At 47.9% G+C, this 21,012-nt stretch overlaps 1 protein-coding gene and 1 long non-coding RNA gene across 2 annotated transcripts in view; one reads left to right on the plus strand and one right to left on the minus strand.

Annotated features, from left to right (window-relative positions):
* N4BP1 (NEDD4 binding protein 1) overlaps positions 1–5,708 on the minus strand; it is a 49,066-nt gene extending 43,358 nt beyond the window's left edge. Inside the window, exon 1 of the mRNA XM_059044324.2 lies at positions 5,265–5,708. Within this exon, the coding sequence (XP_058900307.1) occupies positions 5,265–5,462 (198 nt within the window). The 5' untranslated portion in view covers positions 5,463–5,708. The remainder of the gene's footprint in view (positions 1–5,264) is intronic.
* Positions 5,709–16,046: 10,338 nt separating this feature from the next.
* Positions 16,047–21,012, plus strand: part of LOC136793015 (uncharacterized) — a 56,706-nt gene continuing 51,740 nt past the window's right edge. Inside the window, exon 1 of the long non-coding RNA XR_010837712.1 lies at positions 16,047–16,686. This is a non-coding gene — a long non-coding RNA (uncharacterized lncRNA). The remainder of the gene's footprint in view (positions 16,687–21,012) is intronic.

The following is a 21,012-nucleotide window of genomic DNA, read 5'->3' on the forward strand; positions in this document are numbered from 1 at the left end:
TCTAAGTTAAAAGGAACGCTTCCACTTCACCCATTATCACTGAGGTACCACCCACTGGTTCTCAGAATTCCGCCAGATCCAAGATTCTGATCTATGAAATGCCTCTCTAACTACCACCTCTAGAATTCTCCAACACTTACTGAAACTGTCCTCTGCCTGCATGATTCCCTGAGTCTAGAAGGGGACACGGTCTAAGGTCCTGTCCCTTCCTTTATTCTTACAGTTCATTATGCCCTTCTGCCTTCACCTGCCTCCTCTCCAGTCTGAACCTCTCAAGCTATTAGTTCACTAACAGTAGAAGGTAAGTCTTGCATATTTTTGGACTGTTCTAGCCCAAATAAGGCTGACCATTCAGAAACAGTTCCTGGGCCCCATTTTGCCTTGCTCAATTGCACCTCAGATTCCTTTAGTCTTTATGTGCTGGCTTCACCAACATCCTGAGTGGGGGAAATCATCACCTACTTGAGAATTTCTGGATCAAGTGATACTATAAATTCAAACCACCTAACCTTCCCTGGCCCTCACTTCAAGTCCACAGTCCTTTTTTGTTTTTTTCTAATGCAATTCCAACAGTTCCACTGTATCTGTGTTGACATATTGCACTGTCTTCAAGTTCTCACCCTCCCTCTCTGGGCATAAACTGGCATCCCACTTTACTAAGACAGTACTATAGGCCATTAATTGCCCTCTTCACCAAATGGGGAAAAAAATGTGTATCCTCACTCATCTTGTCTCCTACTACGTAAAGCAGAGGTCCTAAAAAGGCAGTCCAAAAGCTGAATCTGGTGCACTGCCATGTTTTGTTTAGCATATGTGGATGCTTTCTATTTTTCTTTTTTTAGAATATGTACTTTAAAAAGAATGTATTAGTGCAAAACTTTTACTGAGATGTAATTCACAGCATACATGGTTTTAAAACATAAATTAGTTGCCTCTTAAACAAAATGAAACAAAACCGATTTCCCATTATAAAGTGCAGGCTTCTGGCTTCCCTTGGGTGAGAAGATCAGATACCACCAGGCCCATACTGTGTAACCAGCTGATACTGAACATGAGCATCTGCCCTCTCCCACAGGGCGTGAGCACCTCGGTTCCCCGTTCCTTCCGACCCACCAGCCACTTCCCTATGCAGTCCCCCACCTAGTCCCGGTGGCTCTTTGATCTAAGGGAAGGATCTAACTCTTTGCACTCCTCAGGACTGAGATCTCTTCAGCCTTGTCTCTCCTCACCCATGCCAGACTCCAAGGATCCCACCCCTGCTTTGAATCTTTGATTTCTTTGTGAATGAGGCAGCTCATAGTCAGTGCCTCCACTTCTTCTCTGACATTCAATCCTCAACTTCCTTTGTTTCCATGATGTCTGCCACCTTGGACTTCAGTCCCCTCCCACTGGACCCCTATGGACAATGCTGGCTTTGGTTTCCCTCTCACTTTCAGACATTGCTTCTCTAGCCCTTGTAGTAATGTCACATTGCTATAGAAGTTCTAAACACTTGTCCGCGATTTCTATATTTATATCATCAGTAGCCAGCAATGGACCTGATGATGGAGGCATTGAAATGTAAATCTGACAGCATCACTGGTGTTCTTACAACCTTCCATTACTCTCCGCTGCCTCCCTGCTTGGTAAAATCCCTGTTCTTGAGCAGGTCGCACGTGCTTTGTGAGCTGGTACCTTCCCCGATTCCTGTCCTTCACTTGAGGAATCCATGAAAAAACGGGACTACTTCATATCCCTGTGATTTTGCACGTGCTCTTCCTTCTGGAAAACTCTCATTCATCCTCCAGCGTCCCGCTGGGCAGAACAACCCTTCCTCTCCTATATTACTTGCACATACTTCAACTCTTAAATGTTGTTTCCAACTGTCTCCCCTACTAGGCTGTGCGTTCCTTGAGGTCCAGAGGCAATAGCTAGTGTACTTCCTGGCACAGAAGTTTTCTTTAAGTATCGGCTACCCGGTCCCACCAACCTACAGGTCAAACAATGTATCCACCATCCTTCCTGACATCAGGGCTTCAAACCTCTCCCTCAATCCCTGCATCCACTCAGTTGCCAAGTCCCAGTGAAAACCGTGTCACCCCACCCATGTCCAGTTCTAAACTGGAACAATGTTCCTTCCACAGCTGGGTCTGCCTGTCTTCAAATACAGAGTTTCAAGCAAATCCTTCCTCTCCCAAATCCTCACCGACTCCCTACTGCTAAGGCCCAGCGGCCTTAGCACAGCATTTGGGTCCCTGGAGGCTTCATCTCTCACAGGGCAGCATGACTCTTCCTACCCAGACACTCCATGTTGTTCTGGCTTCAAGGCCCTTGCTTGCAACCACCTCTACCTGGGAATCTTCCCAGATCTTCAAAGCCCAGCTGATGTACTGCTTCCTCCAACAAATTTCCCCTTTGACAAAAGTGGTCACTCAAGAGCATGTGCCTCTTTAAAAAAAAATCAAAAACTTCCCAGGACATTATCACTTTCTACCAGTAGCCCCATCTCACCTCTCTCCAGCGAATGGAGCCCTAATTAACTAAACCTCCACATTCTCCTCTACTCAAGCATTTGCTAAAGGGTAGTGAATTAACATTTTTAAAGGAGGAAAACAACATGAACCACTTGATGGGACCCACAAAGTACTTGGAGACTCTACCAGCTAGTTTTAAAAAGTCCTTACTCGAAATCTTCCTTCCCCCAAACCTCTTCTCCTCCACAGCTTAACTTAAAATATTGTAGACGTTGAAGACTGTTCTCCTGTTCTTAATTTTTTTTTTTTTTTTTTTTAGCCACACTATGGGACATGCCGGATCTTAGTTCCCTGACCAGGGATCGAAGCCGTACCCCCTGCAGTGGAAGCACAGAGTCCTAACCGCTGGACCGCCAGGGAATTCCCTTCTGTTCCTTTTTTTTTTAAATTTAATTTTTTTTTTTTTTGTCTCTGTTGGGTCTTCGTTGCTGCGTGCGGGCTTTCTCTAGTTGCGGCAAGCGGGGGCTACTCTTTGTTGTGGTGCACGGGCTTCTCTTGTTGCGGAGCACGGGCTCTAGGCACACGGGCTTCGGTAGTTGTGGCTTGTGGGCTCTAGAGCGCAGACTCAGTAGTTGTGGTGCATGGGCTTAGTTGGTGCGAGGCATGTGGGATCTTCCCAGACCATGGCTCGAACCCATGTCCCCTGCATTGGCAGGCGGATTCTTAACCACTGTGCCACCTGGGAAGCCCCTTCCCTCTGTTCTTAATTTTTAAAAATCAAGTTAATGGTTTTCTCTTCCTTAAAAGAATGTAAAACAAACTCCAAAACAAAAACAAAAAGCCCTTGAGTATGGCATTCAACTTTTTCCCATAAATCTCAAAGGGGAAAAAAAGGATTTCTTATTAAGTGGGAGGGTTGGATTATAAGTAGCACACATCAAAAAGATAAACGGGCAGGTGACACATACTACCAAGACACTGTAAGACACACCTTTTCCAATTAGCTTATGCTGAACTGCATGGCAGGGACAAGCAAGGCAAGTGGAATTGGGAGGGTCCAGCAGGGTTTTTCTGTACAGCAAAAGCACTTTCCATGCTTGCAATGAGCCTTGAGTAAAGCTGAACTGGGATCAGGCAGAGTACACAATAAAAGCAGTGAGACTAGTCAGACTATAGTGGAGATTTAAGCTGAGAGCTGCTAAGGCAGAGAATTAGGAAAATAAAGTGGGGTTGAATAAACAAGTGTTTTGTAAATCAGAAAAGCTTAGAGTGAATGAGATAGGCAACAGGAGGCTCTACTAGATTGCAGGGCAGGAGAATGACTTTTTGTGGGAGGATTAGTCTAATGCAAGTTGTACTGGGGAGGGAGGGAAGGCAATGAAATAAGGGAGAGGGCACATACCAAGAAAGGTCTTAAGTGCTGCAAAAATAATGGAAAAGGAAGGAATGAATGCATGTAAGAGACTTTCAGAAGCCATAATAGGACTTAGTCATGTAAAACTTTTTAGCCCTGGGGAGGGGGAAGAAATTGGGTACCTGGGGAGAAAACAAGGAGGGGACTGGGAAGGAGTTAGACCAGACACCTGGTTCAAAAAAATCAAGAACAGGAAAGCAAACTTGATTCAACATCTGCAGTGCTTTAAGTTAAGCTGTGGAGAAGAATCATACAGTTAAGTGTCCTATATCCTCTAAGCACGGTAAAAGCAAGCCTACAGGCTTCTTTTTTAATCTAAGAAAATCAAGAGTCACAGCTAATCAGATTCTTCAAGGGCACTGTGAAATTTCTGAAGTACGACGCCAAAAATGGATCCCCACCCCCAGTGCTCAGCATTTGGGAGACAGGTATCAAGACCAAGGTCTCTGGAAACAAACTCCCTCGGTCTGAATCCTGGCTCTCCCACTTACGCGATGGGAAAACCTGGAGGAACTTGACTCCCCGGGAGGGGGAGGAAGTACTCTTGCAGTATTTGGGCTTGGGAAGAGAAGGGAGTAGCTGAAGGTGCCCGAAGTCAGTCTAAGTGTGAAATGCTGATTTAGAGAGAAGGTGAGTCACCTCTTCGAAAGTTTCAGTTTCCCCAGCTGTTAAAAACAGGAAGATAATAAAATCTGTCTCACTGGATTTTTTAAGGACTGAATTCGATAACCCTTCCGAAGTATTGAACACAACGTCTGATGTGCTACAACCGTTCGATAAATGTTAGTGGTACACAAAATCAATACAAGGAATAATGCTATTTTTAACACTATTATTAATCACCCCTATCTCTTCTTGATATTCTCTGAGTATTGTACTACTGTGATGGTTTTGTCAGATTCTCAGAGGCGTCTGACATCCCCAAGAGGTTCAGAATCCCTGTAGCGGAGACCTGGGAAGAGGTAAGTGGATGAGGTGGTAGGCCAGGAGGCTGCGGGCCCAGCCATCAGGCCCTGCGCACCAGCCCGCGGGCTGGGGGGAAAGGTAACAGGCAACACTCTCAGCGCTTTCACTCCGTGCCTGCCAGCCACTAAGCTCTGCGTTCTACGCACATCACCTACTCCAATCCTCCCGACAGCCTTCCGAGTCAGCTGCTTTCGTCAGCGCCACTTTACAAATGGGGAAACTGAGGCGCCCGGGATGAAACCGCTAGCCCAAGGTCACATGGCTCTAGAGCGGAGGCTCGGGAGACCGCGCTCTCACCACCGCGCCTGGCTCGGTCAGCACAGGAAGGGCAGGGAAGAAGGGGGTGGGGACGCCCAGGGACCCCGATCGACAGAAGGCCGCGGGGGCCGGGCTGGGGAAGGCGATCGCGCGGGGGCGGCGGCCGGACTCACCTTGGCGCTGTGCACCGCCTCTTGCGCCCCGCGGAGCTGCAGCCAGATGCGCGCAGGGAGCGGTTCCTCAGCCCCGAGCGCGCCAAGCACGGCCAGGCTCACGCCGAACAGGCCCTCGATGCGGCCGCGGCTCCGTTCCAGCAGCGCCGCCTTCTCGGCGGGCGCCGTGAACTCGTCCAGTACCGCCCGGGCCGCCATGGCGGGCGCGGCCTCCCGCGGCGGCGCCGGGGGCCGGCGGCGGCGACGCCCCCTCAGCGTGCTGCCCCTGTACCCGAGCCCGTCAGGCGGCGTCGGCCCTGCAGGCCGCCTTGCCCCGGCCCGCGTTCTGCCGCCTAGCCGGAGGCCCGGCTACACCATCCCGCCGCGGCAGCCGCAGCAGGGCAACTGCGGGTAAAAAGCCCCTTCGCCGCCGCCGCCGCCGCCGCCGCCGCCGCCGCGGGCCGGGCCCCGCCGCCGCGCATGCGTCCCGCCCACCGCCGTCATTGAGAGTCGCCACCCCCTGGGGGGGGCGCGGAGGCGACGAAAGTGTACGTCACGCACAGTCGCCATGTTTGTTGAGGGCCCAACGATGGCTGGCCACGACGCTTTTGCGTGGCCTGGTGGATAATGAATTTATGGTTTTACAGATGGTGAAATTGAGGCTCCGAGCCAGTAGGCGGGACTGACCCAGTGTCACACAAGGGATTTGGCTTGCTTTCAGACATCTTGAAGCCCAATATAGCACTCTAGCAAACTGAGTTATCCAGCTTCTCATTTATTGATAGATGTTTTTTTCTCTTCCTCCCTCGATCCCTCCCCCACCTCTGTCTCTGTCTCTGTCTCTCTGTCTCTCTCTCTTTCTCTCTCTCTCTCCCTTTCCTTTGCTTTCCGTTGTTTTTTCAGTAAAAATGGTAACAGGAAGAGAAGAAAATGGGAATAATGTGTATGGAGAATTGAAAAGCAAAGAAATGATTAAGGAAAGATCAAGAGAGTGTTTTCTTCTGGGAAGGGAGGAGGAGAATGTTATAGAAGAGGTACAAGAAGTGTGGGACCAAGGGCTCCTCCATCATTTTAGTGGGGTACTTGGGCAAGTACACCCTAAGCCCTCTCCAGGTCTGTTTTCCCATCTGTAAATTCAAGGGTTGCTCTAGTTATCTCCGAAGTCTTTTCCAGATATTATGTTCTCTGAGTCCATGAAAACAGATTGTGGAATATAGTGGTTTCCTTTCTCTGGGCTAAATATTGTGGGTAGAGTAGATAGTTAGGGATCATGGGCATATTACTTAACTTGTCTAAGTCGTAATTTCTCATCTGGAAATGTGGGTAACAACAGTACTTCCTACTGTGAAAATTAAGATAGTACCTGGACACAGTAAATGATCATTAAATATTAGCTATTATTATTGTTAAATTAGCAATATATTTAAGGCTCCATTTTCACAGAAAAGCTTTGTGTGGATTATGCAACCATACTGAATTTATGGGCCTGGGAGCCCCCTCCCACTGTATAGATTCCTCCTTGAGGAGAATGAAGGGGAACTAAAGATGTTGCAGTTGGAAAAGCCGAATGGGAACGGTCTGGGTAAGAGGGATTACCCAAGGTAAAACTTCTCAAGGATCCGGGCTGCTGGGGTTTTCCATATGCCTCAGAAATTCAGACAGGTGTGGTCCCCTGGTGCCCCACCAAAGGATGACTCAGCACAGGGAAAAGAACCACTAGGCTCACAGACTGACAACTTCCTGCTCCCCTGGGCTTTTCCCTGGGTGTCCACACAGCCAGCAGCCTTCCTCCATCAGGTAGATGACCTGAGATTGGCTGAGGCAGGTCAGGTGGAGAGTGTGGCCTTGCAGATAGACTGCACCCAGAGCAGGAGTCAACACAACATGTTATTTCCTGTTTTCCTGGTGCACTCACCTTAAATGGAATTGCTATTGTTCAGTGATTGGACAGGGCTTTCCCCAGGGTGGTTCCTTTTTGCTCCCAGCAACTTCCCTGCTGGTGAGTCTTAATTGCTTAATTATTAGGGCTGAGAAGAGGCTGCTTTGAAAAACACACTACAGCTCCTTCCCCTTCCCCCCAAGAAACCTGCCCTAAAACAACACTAGTAGTTCATACACACAACCACAGAAGAAAATTGGGCCTTTAGACTGAGTTCAGAAGTCACTGGTTTGGTGTATCGCCAGAGACACAGCTTTGCGATTTTTTTCCCTGTTTAGAACACTTGCCAGTTCATATCTGGTCAGCATTTCCCTTTAGGGAACTCTCAAGGTTTCCTGAGTGTAGGGAACAAGGAGAGAGAGGGAGAGAGAGAGAAATCCCCTTTTAGGAAACTCCCTTGCTTCCTGTAGTTTCTGAACCACAACTTCCATCACTTGGCCAGTCTTGCCTACCTGGCTGGCCTCACCACCGAGGACAGTTAGCACCAGGGATGAGACCTTCACGGAGTCTATATTCCAGATACTGTACCTGTTTGTTTTCTCTAATCTCCATAACAACCCATGAGAGGGTGTTGAGGGAATCACTTATTTCCCCTTCTCATATTTTCATTGTGAGGGCAGGCAGTGAATTCCTACCCTTTTCTCCAGCAGGGCTGACTGTGGAAGACCACGTGCAGTGCGCCTCACCCACTCTCCCCCAGGGCAAGAGAAGAACTTCTCTGACCCCACTGACACTGACTTTCTGAGAAGGATCAGTGCTGGGTTGGGCCACCCTGCCCCCAGAGAAGGTGTGTTATTATCTGCTGTTTGCGGTTGCCCACTGTGTCAGTGACTGTGTGAAGTATTTTCACTCAGCCACATCCTCCAGTCCAGCTTTGTCAGTAATAAAGATGACACTTTGATCTCTACCTGTCTGACACCTGCTTTTATTTCTCAGTGCTGAATGCAGGAGGGTCAGGAAGAGTGTCTACTGGTTTCCTAAAACTCCAGCAGTGGTTGCTATTTTTATCATTCCTATTTTAAAGATGAGGAAAGAGAAGCATAGAGAGGTTCTGGAATGTTCCACAGAGCTGGTAAGTGAAGTGGTAGGAATAGGCATTTGAATCCAGGCAGTTTGACTCTGTACTGGGTGTTATATATGCAGCCGGCTCCCTTTTCTGCCCTTGTACAAAAGCAAGAGGAAATAATATGTTCTCATGACTGTTTGGACCTTCCTTGCCTTGGGATGCTCTCAAAACCAGACACACTTGAACCTGTCATATTACTTGGCTCATCAACCAGTCTAAAAAACAGACTCAAGATGGAGTGTTTTCCTCGGTTCTTTGTTTTTGGTGTAATAACACCTAGGGCTTAGAGTAAGGAACAGGAATACAACTGTGCTTCAGCCTCACAGAAATTTTAATACAGTCTCTCTTATCTCCCTTGTCACTAGTCCAAGTTACCGTCATCTCTCCCTTTGACAACTGTGGGGTCTCTCCCACATTCTTCCTGGCCTCTCTCTAAATTTCAGGGGCTACAGCTGCTGGAAGGTTGGGAGAAATTACTCTGTGGCCAGAGTAATCTTCTCAAGTTACAAATTTCATCAGTTAATCTCTTGCTTAAGACCTTACAAGAGCTTCGCATTATGCACAGAATAAAATTCAAACTTTAATTTGGCTTGCAGCACCTGCAAGATCCATCCCCTGCTTTCTTCTCCTCCCTCCACCTGGCCCAGTTTATACTGCCTGAGGGTATTTGCACAAGCTGTTGCTTCCTGTAGCTTTCTTTTCACTGACTTAACTCCTGCCCATCCATCAGATCTCAGTTCCGGAGTGACTTGTTCAAGAATTCATTCACTGGTCTCTCTGCTGAGTCAAGTCCCCTGGTCCCAGGCTCAGCGGGCACTGTGGCCCTCTCACTCACAGCACGAGGGCCAGTTTTACAGGCATTTGTGTGATATGACCGGTGCATGTCCATCTCCAGATGTCATCAGAACTTCAGCTCCAGGGGGGCCAGTGATCTGAGCCTGGTTTGAGCGAGAAGTATTCCAGGAATGGAGAGCAGCCCTTCATGGCTGGAATGTGCTGAGGCAGGGGGGCACCCGCAGGTAAAATAGGGTTGGATCCTCCAGAACCTGGTGGGCCAGTTACTTTTGGCTGTGTTGGATCTTCGTTGCTGCTTGTGGGCTTTCTCTAGTTGCGGCAAGTGAGGGCTACTCTTCCTTGCGGTGTGCAGGCTTCTCATTGCGGTGGCTTCTCTTGTTGCGGAGCACGGGCTCTAGGCGCGTGGACTTCAGACGTTGCAGCATGTGGGCTCAGTAGTTGTGGTGCACGGGCTTAGCTGCTCCATGGCATGTGGGATCCTCCCGGACCAGGGCTCGAACCTGTGTCCCTTGCACTGGCAGGCGGATTCCTAACCACTGCGCCACCAGGGAAGTCCTTTCCCATGTATTTAAACAGCAAGTGCACCATTTATTTTATGCTCCAAGATCTCTCTCCTTTCCCTGGGGGGGAGGGGGGCAGGGCGAACCTGGGAAGAGCACTTAGGGGATATTGGTCTGGGAGGGAGATGATGGTGGCTTGGACTAGGGACTCTGGAGTGGAGGCAGAGAGGGGGAATTGGAGGGGGATTTTGGTGGTAGAATCTTGACATTAAAGTGCAAGGGACTTGTTTTTCCTTCGCTGCAGAGAAACCTTGCACTTCTGCTGCTTCTCATGTATTTTTCTCCCTTTATAATTCCTTTGCATTTTTTTTCACTTTTTTCTGGGTTTTTTTTTTTTTTTTTTTTTTTGCGGTACACGGGCCTCTCACTGTTGTGGCCTCTCCCGTTGCGGAGCACAGGCTCCGGACGCACAGGCTCAGTGACCATGGCTCACGGGCCCAGCCGCTCTGCGGCATGTGGGCTCTTCCTGGACCGGGGCACGAACCCATGTCCCCTGCATCGGCAGGCGGACTCTCAACCACTGTGCCACCAGAGAAGCCCTTTTTCACTTTTTAAAAATTAATTTTTATTGGATTATAGTTGCTTTACAAAGTTGGGTTAGTTTCTATTGTACAGCAAAATGAATCGACTATACATATATATATATATATATATATATATGTATATATATATATATATATACATATATATATACATATATATATATCCCCTCGTTTTTGGATTTCCTTCCCATTTAGGTCACAACAGTTCATTAAATAGAGTTCCCTGTGCTGTACAGTATGTTATCATTAGTTATCTATTTTTTTAAACATCTTTATTGGAGTATAACAGCTTTACAATGGTGAGCCAGTTTCCTCTCCATAACATAGTGAATCAGCTACACATACACATATGTTCTCATATCTCCTCCCTCCCACCCTCCCTATCCCACCCCTCTAGGTGGTCACAAAGCACCGAGCTGATCTCCCTGTGCTATGCGGCTGCTTCCCACTAGCTATCCACCTTAGGCTTGGAAGTGTATATATGTCCATGCCACTCTCCCACTCCATCACAGCCCACCCTTCCCCCTCCCCATATCCTCAAGTTCATGCTCTAGTAGGTCTGTGTCTTTATTCCCGTCCTACCCCCAGGCACTTCATGACCTTTCTTTTTTTTTTTTTTCTTAGATTCCACATACATGCGCTAGCATACGGCATCTGTTTTTCTCTTAATGACTCACTTCACTCTGTATGACAGACTCCAGGTCCATCCACCTCACTACAAATAACTCAATTTCGTTTCTTTATCTGGCTGAGTAATATTCCATTGTATATATGTGCCACATCTTTTTCTTTTTTTTTGGCAGTACACCGGCCTCTCACTGTTGTGGCCTCTCTTGTTGCGGAGCACAGGCTCTGGACGCACAGGCTCAGTGGCCACGGCTCACGGGCCCAGCCGGCATGTGGGATCTTCCCAGGCTGGGGCACGAACCCGTGTCCCCTGCATCGGCAGGTGGACTCTCAACCACTGCTCCACCAGGGAAGCCCGCCACATCTTCTTTATCCATTCATCTGCTGATGTACACTTAGGTTGCTTCCATGTCCTGGCTATTGTAAATAGAGCTGCAATGAACATTTTGGTACATGACTCTTTTTGAATTATGGTTTTCTCAGGGTATATGCCCAGTAGTGGGATTGCTGGGTCGTACGGTAGTTCTGTTTTTAGTTTTTTAAGGAACCTCCATAGTGTTCTCCATAGTGGCTGTATCAATTTACATTCCCACCAGCAGTGCAAGAGGGTTCCCTTTTCTCCACACCCTCTCCAGCATTTATTGTTTCTAGATTTTTTGATGATGGCCATTCTGACCCGTGTGAGATGATATCTCATTGTAGTTTTGATTTGCATTTCTCTAATGATTAATGAAGTTGAGCATTCTTTCATGTGTTTGTTGGCAATCTGTATATCTTCTTTGGAGAAATGTCTATTTAGATCTTCTGCCCATTTTTGGATTGGGTTGTTTGTTTTTTTGTTATTGAGCTGCTTGTAAATTTTGGAGGTTAATCCTTTGTCAGTCACTTCATTTGCAAATATTTTCTCCCATTCTGAGGGTTGTCTTTTGGTCTTGTTTATGGTTTATTATCCATGCTGTTGAAACTCCCCTAACATTAATTCAACCTGCTACAACTACTATAGCATTGAGGGGAGTTATTTATAAAATTCAGTCATCTTAAGTGAGATGCAATTTCTGGACCAAATTCTACTACAAAGATTGCCTGCCTGCCAGCTCCCTGATGCTCCTAATTCACAGTATTTTCCCATCGCCCTTTACAGCAGGGTTTCTCAACAGTGGCACAGTCAACATTTGGGGCAGATAATTCTTCATGGTGGGGGCCTGTCCTGTGAATTATATGATGTTTGGCAGCATCCCTGGCTTCACTAACTGGATGCCATTAGCACCCTCCCACCCCAATTGTGCCCACAACAAAAATGTCTCCAGATATTGCCTGATATCCCCTGGGGAAGTGGGGAGACTAACCCCCACCATTACCCCCAATGAGAACCATGGGTCTCCACAAGTTCAGGGAAAGCCCTGTCCCTGGGGCTGAGCTAATGGGAATTCAGATTCTATCTCCTCCTCCCTTCTGCATACTCCCTGTGGGACACACACACACACACACACACACACACACACACACACATCTAGTAAAATGAAAGCTCTCTGAGTTCCCTTCGATTTGCTGTCCTGTCTGTATTGAATGTGGAACAACATGGCTTAAGAGAGTCCTGGTCAGTCTTGTGTCCACCAGGCAAGTGACTGAACAACTCAACTCCCATCACTACTTACCCATCACTGCTTCTCCTCAACCTATCTGTAGAACATGTTCTTGCCAGGACTACCTGTCCTTAAAGCCAAGCTTAAGTCTCACTTCTTCCATGAATCCTTGTTGACCTGTTCATCTTCCTGTGGCTGGTGAGGGCAGTTGAATGACTGTTTAATTCATTTATTCAACAAATATTTACTGAGCACCTACTATGTGTCGGGCATTGTTCTGAGTCCTGGGAATATAGCGATCAACAAAGCAAAGTGTCTACTCTCATGAACTTAGTAGAAGGGAAGAGACAATGAATAAATGAATGAATGAATGAATGAATGATGTAGTGTGGGGGCGTAACTGTAGGGGTTTGGAGGGCTCAATAGTCTATCCCCCATGTGTGGTAGGTAGTTTCCAAAGAAGGCCCTTCCCTCTCTGTATGTGCAGACTGCTCTTTACATCAAGATGCTGGGATGGCTCTGTGACTGCATCGACCAATAGGATTCAGTAGGAGTGATATTCCAGGGCTGCTATGACCAACTCTTAAGAAAACTGTTGGCTTCTACTTCCTTCCTCTTGGAACACTAGCTTTTGGAACAGTCCCACCTGGAACCTAGTTGCCATGCCAAGAGGAAGCCCAAGCCCAAGCAGCTATGTGGAGGAGAGCCAAGCCCTGCCCACCACCCTCCACCGCCCAGCAGACAGCCCCAGATGAGCTCCCAGCTAGTGGCCAGCACCAAACACCAGCCATGTGAGTGAGGCCCTTTTGGACCTTCCAGCCAGTCCAGCATTCCAGCTGACAACCTGGGAAGCAAAAGAACTATCTGGTCAACCCACAGACTCTTGAGAAATAATAAATTGTTAACTTAAGCTACCGAGTTTGGGGCGATTTGTTATGCAGTGGTAGGTAAAAGAGACACGTCTAAATCCATAACCAATGACAGGCCAACATAAGAGCCCAACAGATATTTAAACTTATAATTGGTAATGTTGACTGGAGGATATGGCTAGTTAATGCTTTACTCATGAACTAGACAGAGTCCAGTGACTGGCACAGCTGGATACCCTCAGGCCTTCTCTTCTTCCCCCTCCCTCCTGGGCAGGTGGGAGGCCCCTTTTGTGAGACAGAGAGCAGACGAGAACTTGCTCTCTGCAGAAAGGCTGGCTCCCCAGAGAAGGCAGCCAAGCTGAGCATGCTCAGTGTCTTCCCCCAAACTCATCCATCTGACAACTCAATCCTCCCACAGAGAACAGGGAGTGATGGGTAGGGAGACAGGCCAACAGAGATGGTCTGGCTGGTCTTCTTCCACATGGAAATATGAAGAATATGAGAAAAAGAGTGTCCCAGCAGTGACAAGGGCTGTGCCAAGGCGAAGCTGTGTTTGTGCTACTCAACACAGGCTGGACAGGGAAGGCCTCTTTGAGGGGTTGACATTTGAGCAGGGATCTGGATGGGGGGCTGTGGGGACATGTGGAGAAGAGGTTCTAGGCAGAGACAGTGGTTCACGTGTTTGCAGAGCAGCTGAAGCTGGGGGCGGGGCATGAGAAGAGGAGAAGGGATGGAGGTTTAGAGGTGGGCAGAGGCCAGAGCACGGGGGCCAAGTGGACCTGGGAAGGATGTCGGACTTTATTTTACATGTGATGGGAAGTCACCAGAAGGTGACTTGATAAATGGGGTCTCCAAGTCACAAAGGCAAGGGCTTCAGTGTCCTGGTAGTTAGGTTTCCTGCTTGTTGGAGGTGTGGCTGAACCAGGAAAAAGGGGCTGCAGGGCTCCTGTGCGTTGGTGAGGCCACCAGTCTGCAGGGGTGGAGACTCCAAGTGCTCAGTCACGTGCACTGCGATCAGGTCCAACACCTGGCTGGTTACAGACGCTTTCAGAACAAAATGGCCAAACAAAAGGTGTTTGCTTTGCGGGACCTCTGGTCTGAGCCACACGGGCAGTGGAATTTCAGACAACAAACTTCACGTGAGTGCCTATGTAATGTTCAGGGCATTCTACAGACACTGGGTGGGAGGGAGGGGCAGCAATGACTGCAGTGGGCTCTGCCTGTCCTCCTGGAGAAGGAGAAGGAAGGTGATGTCTCCATAATGAAAGGGAGGATGCTGTCACCACCACAGGGAGTGCTGAGGGCGCTCGGAAGATGCAGAGACCACATACGAGGAGGGGATTGGCTGAAGTTGCTGTGGCATGAAAGATAAGCTATACAAACTTACGAGTGTATTATATACACTGCTTTTCCAAATACTCCTTGCAGGCTTAACCCTACGTGAGGAACTGGGCTATGCATCCAGCACTTACAACAGTAGGTGTTCTGCAGATTACTGATTGGCTGACTCTACACAGATGATCCTATTTAGCCCCCACAAACAACTCTATGAAGTAGGCATCATGCCCATTTTACAGATGAAGAAACTGAGACTTAGGGGGGTTAAGGAACTTGTCCGAAGTCCCCGCCACCAGGAAGTGATAGAGGCAGGACTGGCAGAGCAGGTCTGCAGTATCGAAGACTTCTCTGCATATGCAGAAAGGGTGGAGGCCTACCTTGGTTCCCCTCCAACTCTCTGGCTGGACAACATCTAAGGGCCTCCTCACCCTGAGATGCTGTCTTCCTTTCCACAGAAAGGGTGGGGCAGGCTCACAGGAAGCTGTGAAGGAAGCTGGGTCACCACCCTTTTCCTCTGGCTTCCCAGAGTAAAAAATAACTCGCTGTTTCCAGAAGTACGTGCATACTGCAGGAAGGACGTGGAATATTAGTCAAGGCTCCCTTTGTTCTGCAATGGGGTAAAAAGTGTAGCTACCTCTCTCTCCAGCTCCGCTCCCTTCTCTCCCATCACCACCTCTTGTCTCCTCTCATTCAGAATAACTGGGAGAGCTTGTACTGGAATTCCAGTTTTTCCTAACGTGTGGAAAACTCGTCTCTGCTGGTATGGCAAACGATCTTCACTGGGAAACAGCCAGACTTCTAAGGAATCGTAATTTTTATGTGTTTCTTTTTACAGTCCTGTTTTTGGCGAGAAATACCGGGCTTCCAGTTATTACAGCAATCAAATATTTCCCTCATAATTATATTTAAATTTAAAACGTGAGTTGATTTTAAGAAAAATGTTAACCGGTTAACAACTTGGGTGGTGTGGAGATACGGCCAGAATCACGAACAAGGATGTAAAGGGCTCGAGCGTGGGAAATACTCACCTTAGTTCAGAGCCCAGTACACCACCTCTTAAGAAGGGCTGTGAGAAGAGCGGCAAATTTTTTGGAAGAGCCCCGTCGGTGCGTCTAAGGGCTGGCTCTAGGCCGGCCCAGGAGCTGCAAGGATAGGAGTCTTGGCTCTGCCATGCCCCCTGGGGGCCTGCGTGAGCCTCCTGGTTCTGGGCCGAGTTCCCCTTTTCTGCAGTTGAGGAGGTTGCCGCCCTTCCAGCCGACGCCTTCTCCTGCTTTCACCCTCCTGCCAGCTCTGAAGCTTAGACCAGGAGACAGTGTAAAGGGAAACGATTTCATGTTTCACATGCACACTCGCTTCCTTGTCAAATACCCCTTGCGCCCCTCTGTGCACCGGGCACCTCTGCTCTCTCTAGGAAAGTCGTTACTTAAGGCCGCCTTGTCTCGGCCACCAAAGCCCAGGGCGCCACCTGCTGTCCCCGTGGCGCCAGTGCAGCCTCCGATTTCGAGCCCCCTTCATCCGGAGGGAGAGGATGAGGATACCCGGGAAATCCGGGGACGCAGCTCTTCTGCGAGCAGCTGACAAGGCCGAAGGGAGATGCAAAGTAAGTGGATGTGGGCGATTGGAAGAAAAGCCTCCCACGGATGGAAGGGCCCGGAGAGAACCGAAGGAAAATGGCAGCTTCTGCCACCGCGTCTCGCCGTGCTTTTCTCTGGGATAAACGCACTGGCACCTCCAGGTGACCAAGGGGCACTGGGTCTGCTCCCCACCGCCTCCCCGCGTATGGAGAGAGCAGCTGGGGAGCTGCATCAGAATCTCAATAAATGGATGATGAATGAATTTAATTGGGACAGTGCATTCTTTTTTGCTGCTTTAAGTGGAGAGGAAGGCGATGCAAGATTCAAGGTACAGAAAAGGCACCTCCTCCCCCCGCCGCCCCGCAACACACACGGAAATTGCTCCCCAAAGCTCTCTTTCTCAGCAGCCTCACCGAGGAGACTGGAACTCCTCTGCGTCCAGAATGACATCTCCATGTCTGTCCGCCTGGGCCTGCCACCTCCCGCCCCCACCGCCAGCGCCCGCCCTCCTCCGCCTGGTGGAAGCTTAAGCAAACAGCTCAAAGTCCAGGTAGGTTTTGCAGCTGGAGGCCAGGGTGCATCCAGGAGCACAGGCTTTCCCCCTTAGGTGTTCTCTCGCTTTGGTCTGAGTTGGTGGTGGTGGTGGGAGGTGTTAGAATCGGAAGTGCTCTGGTCTCACCAGTAGATTCTGGGGCAGTGGGTTTGGAGTGGAGTCCTGGGAGGCAGTCCCCCCACCACGACCCCCGACGATTCTTGTTCTTCAAAGGTTGCACACCGCTGCACTGGCCTGAAAGGCACTCCTTTGTCCAGGCTTCTTCCAGGCGCAGTGAAAAAATAACTGATTGTGGATGGGGAACTTACTTCCTGCGAGGTACTGCACCTGGGCTTTATGAGAATTCTCATTTAATGCTCACCACTGACCTTTGAGGGGGCACCGTCTTTCTGTACATTTTAAAGAAAGGGGAGACTAAGGCTTAGAGGACTACTTGATTTGCCCCAGTCCAGTAAATGGCAGGGACAGGATTGGAATTCAATTTGTTCTGATTCCAAAGCACGTGTTCTTTTCCCCGAACTTTTCCCAGAACAACAATTCTCTTTATTCACATTATTGGGGTATCACGATTTTAGAGTTAATTTTTAAAATAGGCAATACAGGTATGTGGTTCAAAAATTTTTCAAAGTACTAAAACGTATTCAGTACCATCGCAATGCAATGTGAATACACTTGACATTCCTGACAACTGCGCTTGAAAATTTAAAGATGGTGACTTTTATGGTATGTGTTTATTTTTTTTTAACCACAATTTTTAAAAAGAGGCATTCAGTAGGAGGATTCTCTCTTGCCTTTGTCCCATGTCTGTCTGGTGACCCCTCACCGTGGGTAAACATCGCTATTAGTTTTACATGGATCTTCCCTTTTAAAAGTACACACGAATACATACAAATATACATCCCCCCTTCCTTTTTTGCACAGAGTAACAAACTATGCATACCAATCTGCATCTTGTTATTGTCATAGGACACTATATCTTGGAGATCTTTCTATATCAGAACTTCAAGAGCCCCTCATTCCTTTTAAAAATTAATTAATAATTAAAAATTTTAAATTGAGGTATAATCAACATAACATTATATTAGTTTCAGGTGTACAACCTAATGATTCAACATCTGTGTGCCTTAACTACAATAAGTCTAGTTAACATCTGTCGCCTTAGTTAACAGACACTTTTTCTTGTGATGATGACTTTTAATATCTATTCTCTTAGCAACTTTCAAGTATTCAGTTCAGTATTATTAACTAGAGTCGCCATGCTATACATTACATCCCCATGACATCTATGTTATAACTGGAAGTTTGTACCTTTTAACCCCCTTTGCCCATATTCTCCATCCTCCCACCCCCTCCTCTGTAGCTATGGGTGTGGTTTTTGTTTGCTTGTTTTTTAGATTTCACATATAAGTGAGATCATATGGTATTTGTCTTTCTCTGACTTGCTTCCCCTAGCATAATACCCTCAAGTTCCACCCATGTTGTTGCAAATGGCAGGATTTCCTTCTTTTTTATTTTTTAATGATTGAATAGTATTCCATTGTGTATTTACATATACATCACATCTCCTTTATCCATTCATCCATGGACACTTAAGTTGTTTCCATATCTTGGCTATTGTAAATAATGCCGCACCTCATTGCTTCTGTTAGCTGCTAGAGTAGCTCATTGTATGGAGACCATAGTTTCCGCTCACCACGCCCCTGCTGATGGGCCTTAAGATTTTTTCCAGTCTCTTGAAGACATATTGGTAACTAGCAGCCAAAGGAGCCTGCTCAACTTACCCAGAGTTTAAGCCATGACCTCAAAATAAAATGTATTGCTTAGACTCACCCTTGAAAACCGACAGGCCCATGTTCAAGACTTGCCCCCTTGCCTCAGTAAATCCCAGGCTGTCTTTCCTCCAGGGCTGGAATGGATAACGTGCCATATGGAGTAGCAGGTGTGCAGTTAGGGACCCTGGGGTCCAAATCAAGTGTCTTTACACACTGCAGTCACCCATGCTGTGGTCAGCTCACACCGTGAGAGGCTTTTGGCATACAGGGCGCAGCAGATTCACAGCCCCCATCTCATGGCCTCTCTGGGCTTGTTGGGTGGAGTGGTGGGTGGAGTCATTCAAGATATTAAACTTTTTTGGGGGGGTAGGTGGGAAGATGCATACAAATGAATTAAGGTAAGTTGCACACGAGGGTGCTGGGGTGCCACCTCTTGCTGTGCTGCATGGTGGTGGTCACTCTCCATGGGTGCTCTGATGGCCCTTCCATTAGCACTTTTTCCCACTGTCCCTCATTAAACTGTGAGCTCCTGAAAACCCAAAGTGGAGACCTGATTGTCCCTGCCATTCTCACAGCCTTGAAAGTATGACTGGGGCACAGGCAACGCTGGGTGCTGACCACGAGCCAGGGGCATTGCTCAGCACCTTATTCAACTGCCTCACTTAATCCTGGTAACAACTCCCTGAAGTAGGTGTTATTGTTATTCTCAGTTTTGAGATGAAGAAAATGAGGCACAGAGAGGTCAGGCAAACTGCCAAAGTCACACAGCTCCTAAGTGGCAGAGTTGAGATTGTGAGTCTGGGTGGTTTGGCTGCAGAATCTGTCTCTTCACTGCTCTGCTCTGCTCTGCTGCCTCTGTGACCTTTCCTCTTTGTCCTGGAAAGTGAGAGAGGAAAGCTGGATCGTGTTTACTTCAATATTTGCTTTCGCAAAAATGTATTGTGAGCCTCGGCTATGCTACTAATTAGCTGTTCCGACCTTGGGTCAGTTAGTTAATGTTTTTGTTTCTCACCCGTAAAGCAGGGACAATAGTACTGAGTGCATGCGGCTATTGTGACGGTTCAGTGAATTAGGACATATGAGGAGCTTACACATAGAAAGCATCCAAAGAGTGTATGCTGCTAGACAATGGGCCAGGCCCTTTAGGCTCTTGGTACTCAAGGCAGCATGGGCATCACCTGAGAGCTTGTTAGAAATGCAAAATCCCAGGCCCCTCCCCAGACCAACTGAATCAGAATTTGCATTTTAGCAAGGTCCCTAGGTGATTTGCAGGTGCATTAAAGTCTGAGCGAGCTCTGCTCTGTGGCAGTGACTTTCAATCACCCTTCTCCCTCAGACTCCTCAGACCCCCTGCATGGCGTGTGGGGGTGAGGCTGGACCATCCAGTTTTATCAGCTCCTTCAGCCTCTTCGGAAGGTTGCGGACCAGCCAGGCTTGGGAACCCAGCTCTAAGAGCAGCACAGATGAATGAATGAAGCAGTTTCTGCACTTTTGATGTGACAGGGGAGACACTCTTTTGGCTGTAGTGCCCAAACTTTTTAATCTTTTTCTGGGTCTGTCTTTCATCCTTGCCCAGCCTGGCATTTTGAGAAATGAAGCTTTAGTGACTCAGGCAAAAAAGGAGGTCAGAGACAAGAGTGCCACCCTGTGGCAAGAGCCTGGCATTACCACCCAGAAAGCTACTGGTGAGGATAAGAACTGAGTGACTTCTGTCTGTGGTAACAAGATGTTGATAGCTACATCCTATTGAGCCTTTCTTATACGTCGGGCACTGTGCCAAGTCCTCCTCATGGATTAGTTTATTTGAAGCAGGTACTATTGTTACCCTCCATGTTGCAGGGCTGGGGGAACAGAGATGGAGAGGGATGAGGTGATTTGATCAGGCTCCCTCAGAGGTGAAGGCTGGAGCTGGGAGGGAACTCAGGGCAGCCTGGCTCCAGAGAAAACAATTATAACAGTTTTGATATATTTCCTCTGTAGCAAGAGAAGGAGGTCTTTCTGGTGTGGACCCCCAAATTTTAGACTATTTTTAGACCTGTGCTATTTTATTTACTGGAGCCAGGCAGTCAGAGAACTGGGTTCTGGCATCTTTCTGAGTTTGTAGAAGAGGGGGTAATACTATTTGAGCCGTTTACATAATAGCATCTCTGCATGCTCTGCAAGAAAGCAGCATCTACAAGGCAAGGAGAGAGGCCTCTGGAGAAATCAACACTGCCAACAACTTGATCTCAGACTAACAGACTCCAGAACTGTGAGGAAATACATTTCTGTTGTTTAAGGCTTCCAGTCTGTGGTAATTTGTTGTGGCAGCCCTAGCAGACTAATACAAGCCCCCAAAAGCAATAACCTCAATCCAGACAGAGTATATACAGTGGAAGCTCTATTTAAGAAATGGAGTCTCACTATGGAGAACAGTATGGAGGTTCCTTAAAAAACTAAAAATAGAACTACCATATGATCTAGCAATCCCACTCCTGGTCATACATACAGAGAAAACAATGATTTGAAAAGATACATACACCCCAATATTCATTGCAGCACTATTTACAAT

This window comes from Kogia breviceps, chromosome 18 (assembly GCF_026419965.1).
Source record: "Kogia breviceps isolate mKogBre1 chromosome 18, mKogBre1 haplotype 1, whole genome shotgun sequence".
NCBI classification, from domain to species: Eukaryota; Metazoa; Chordata; class Mammalia; order Artiodactyla; family Physeteridae; genus Kogia; species Kogia breviceps.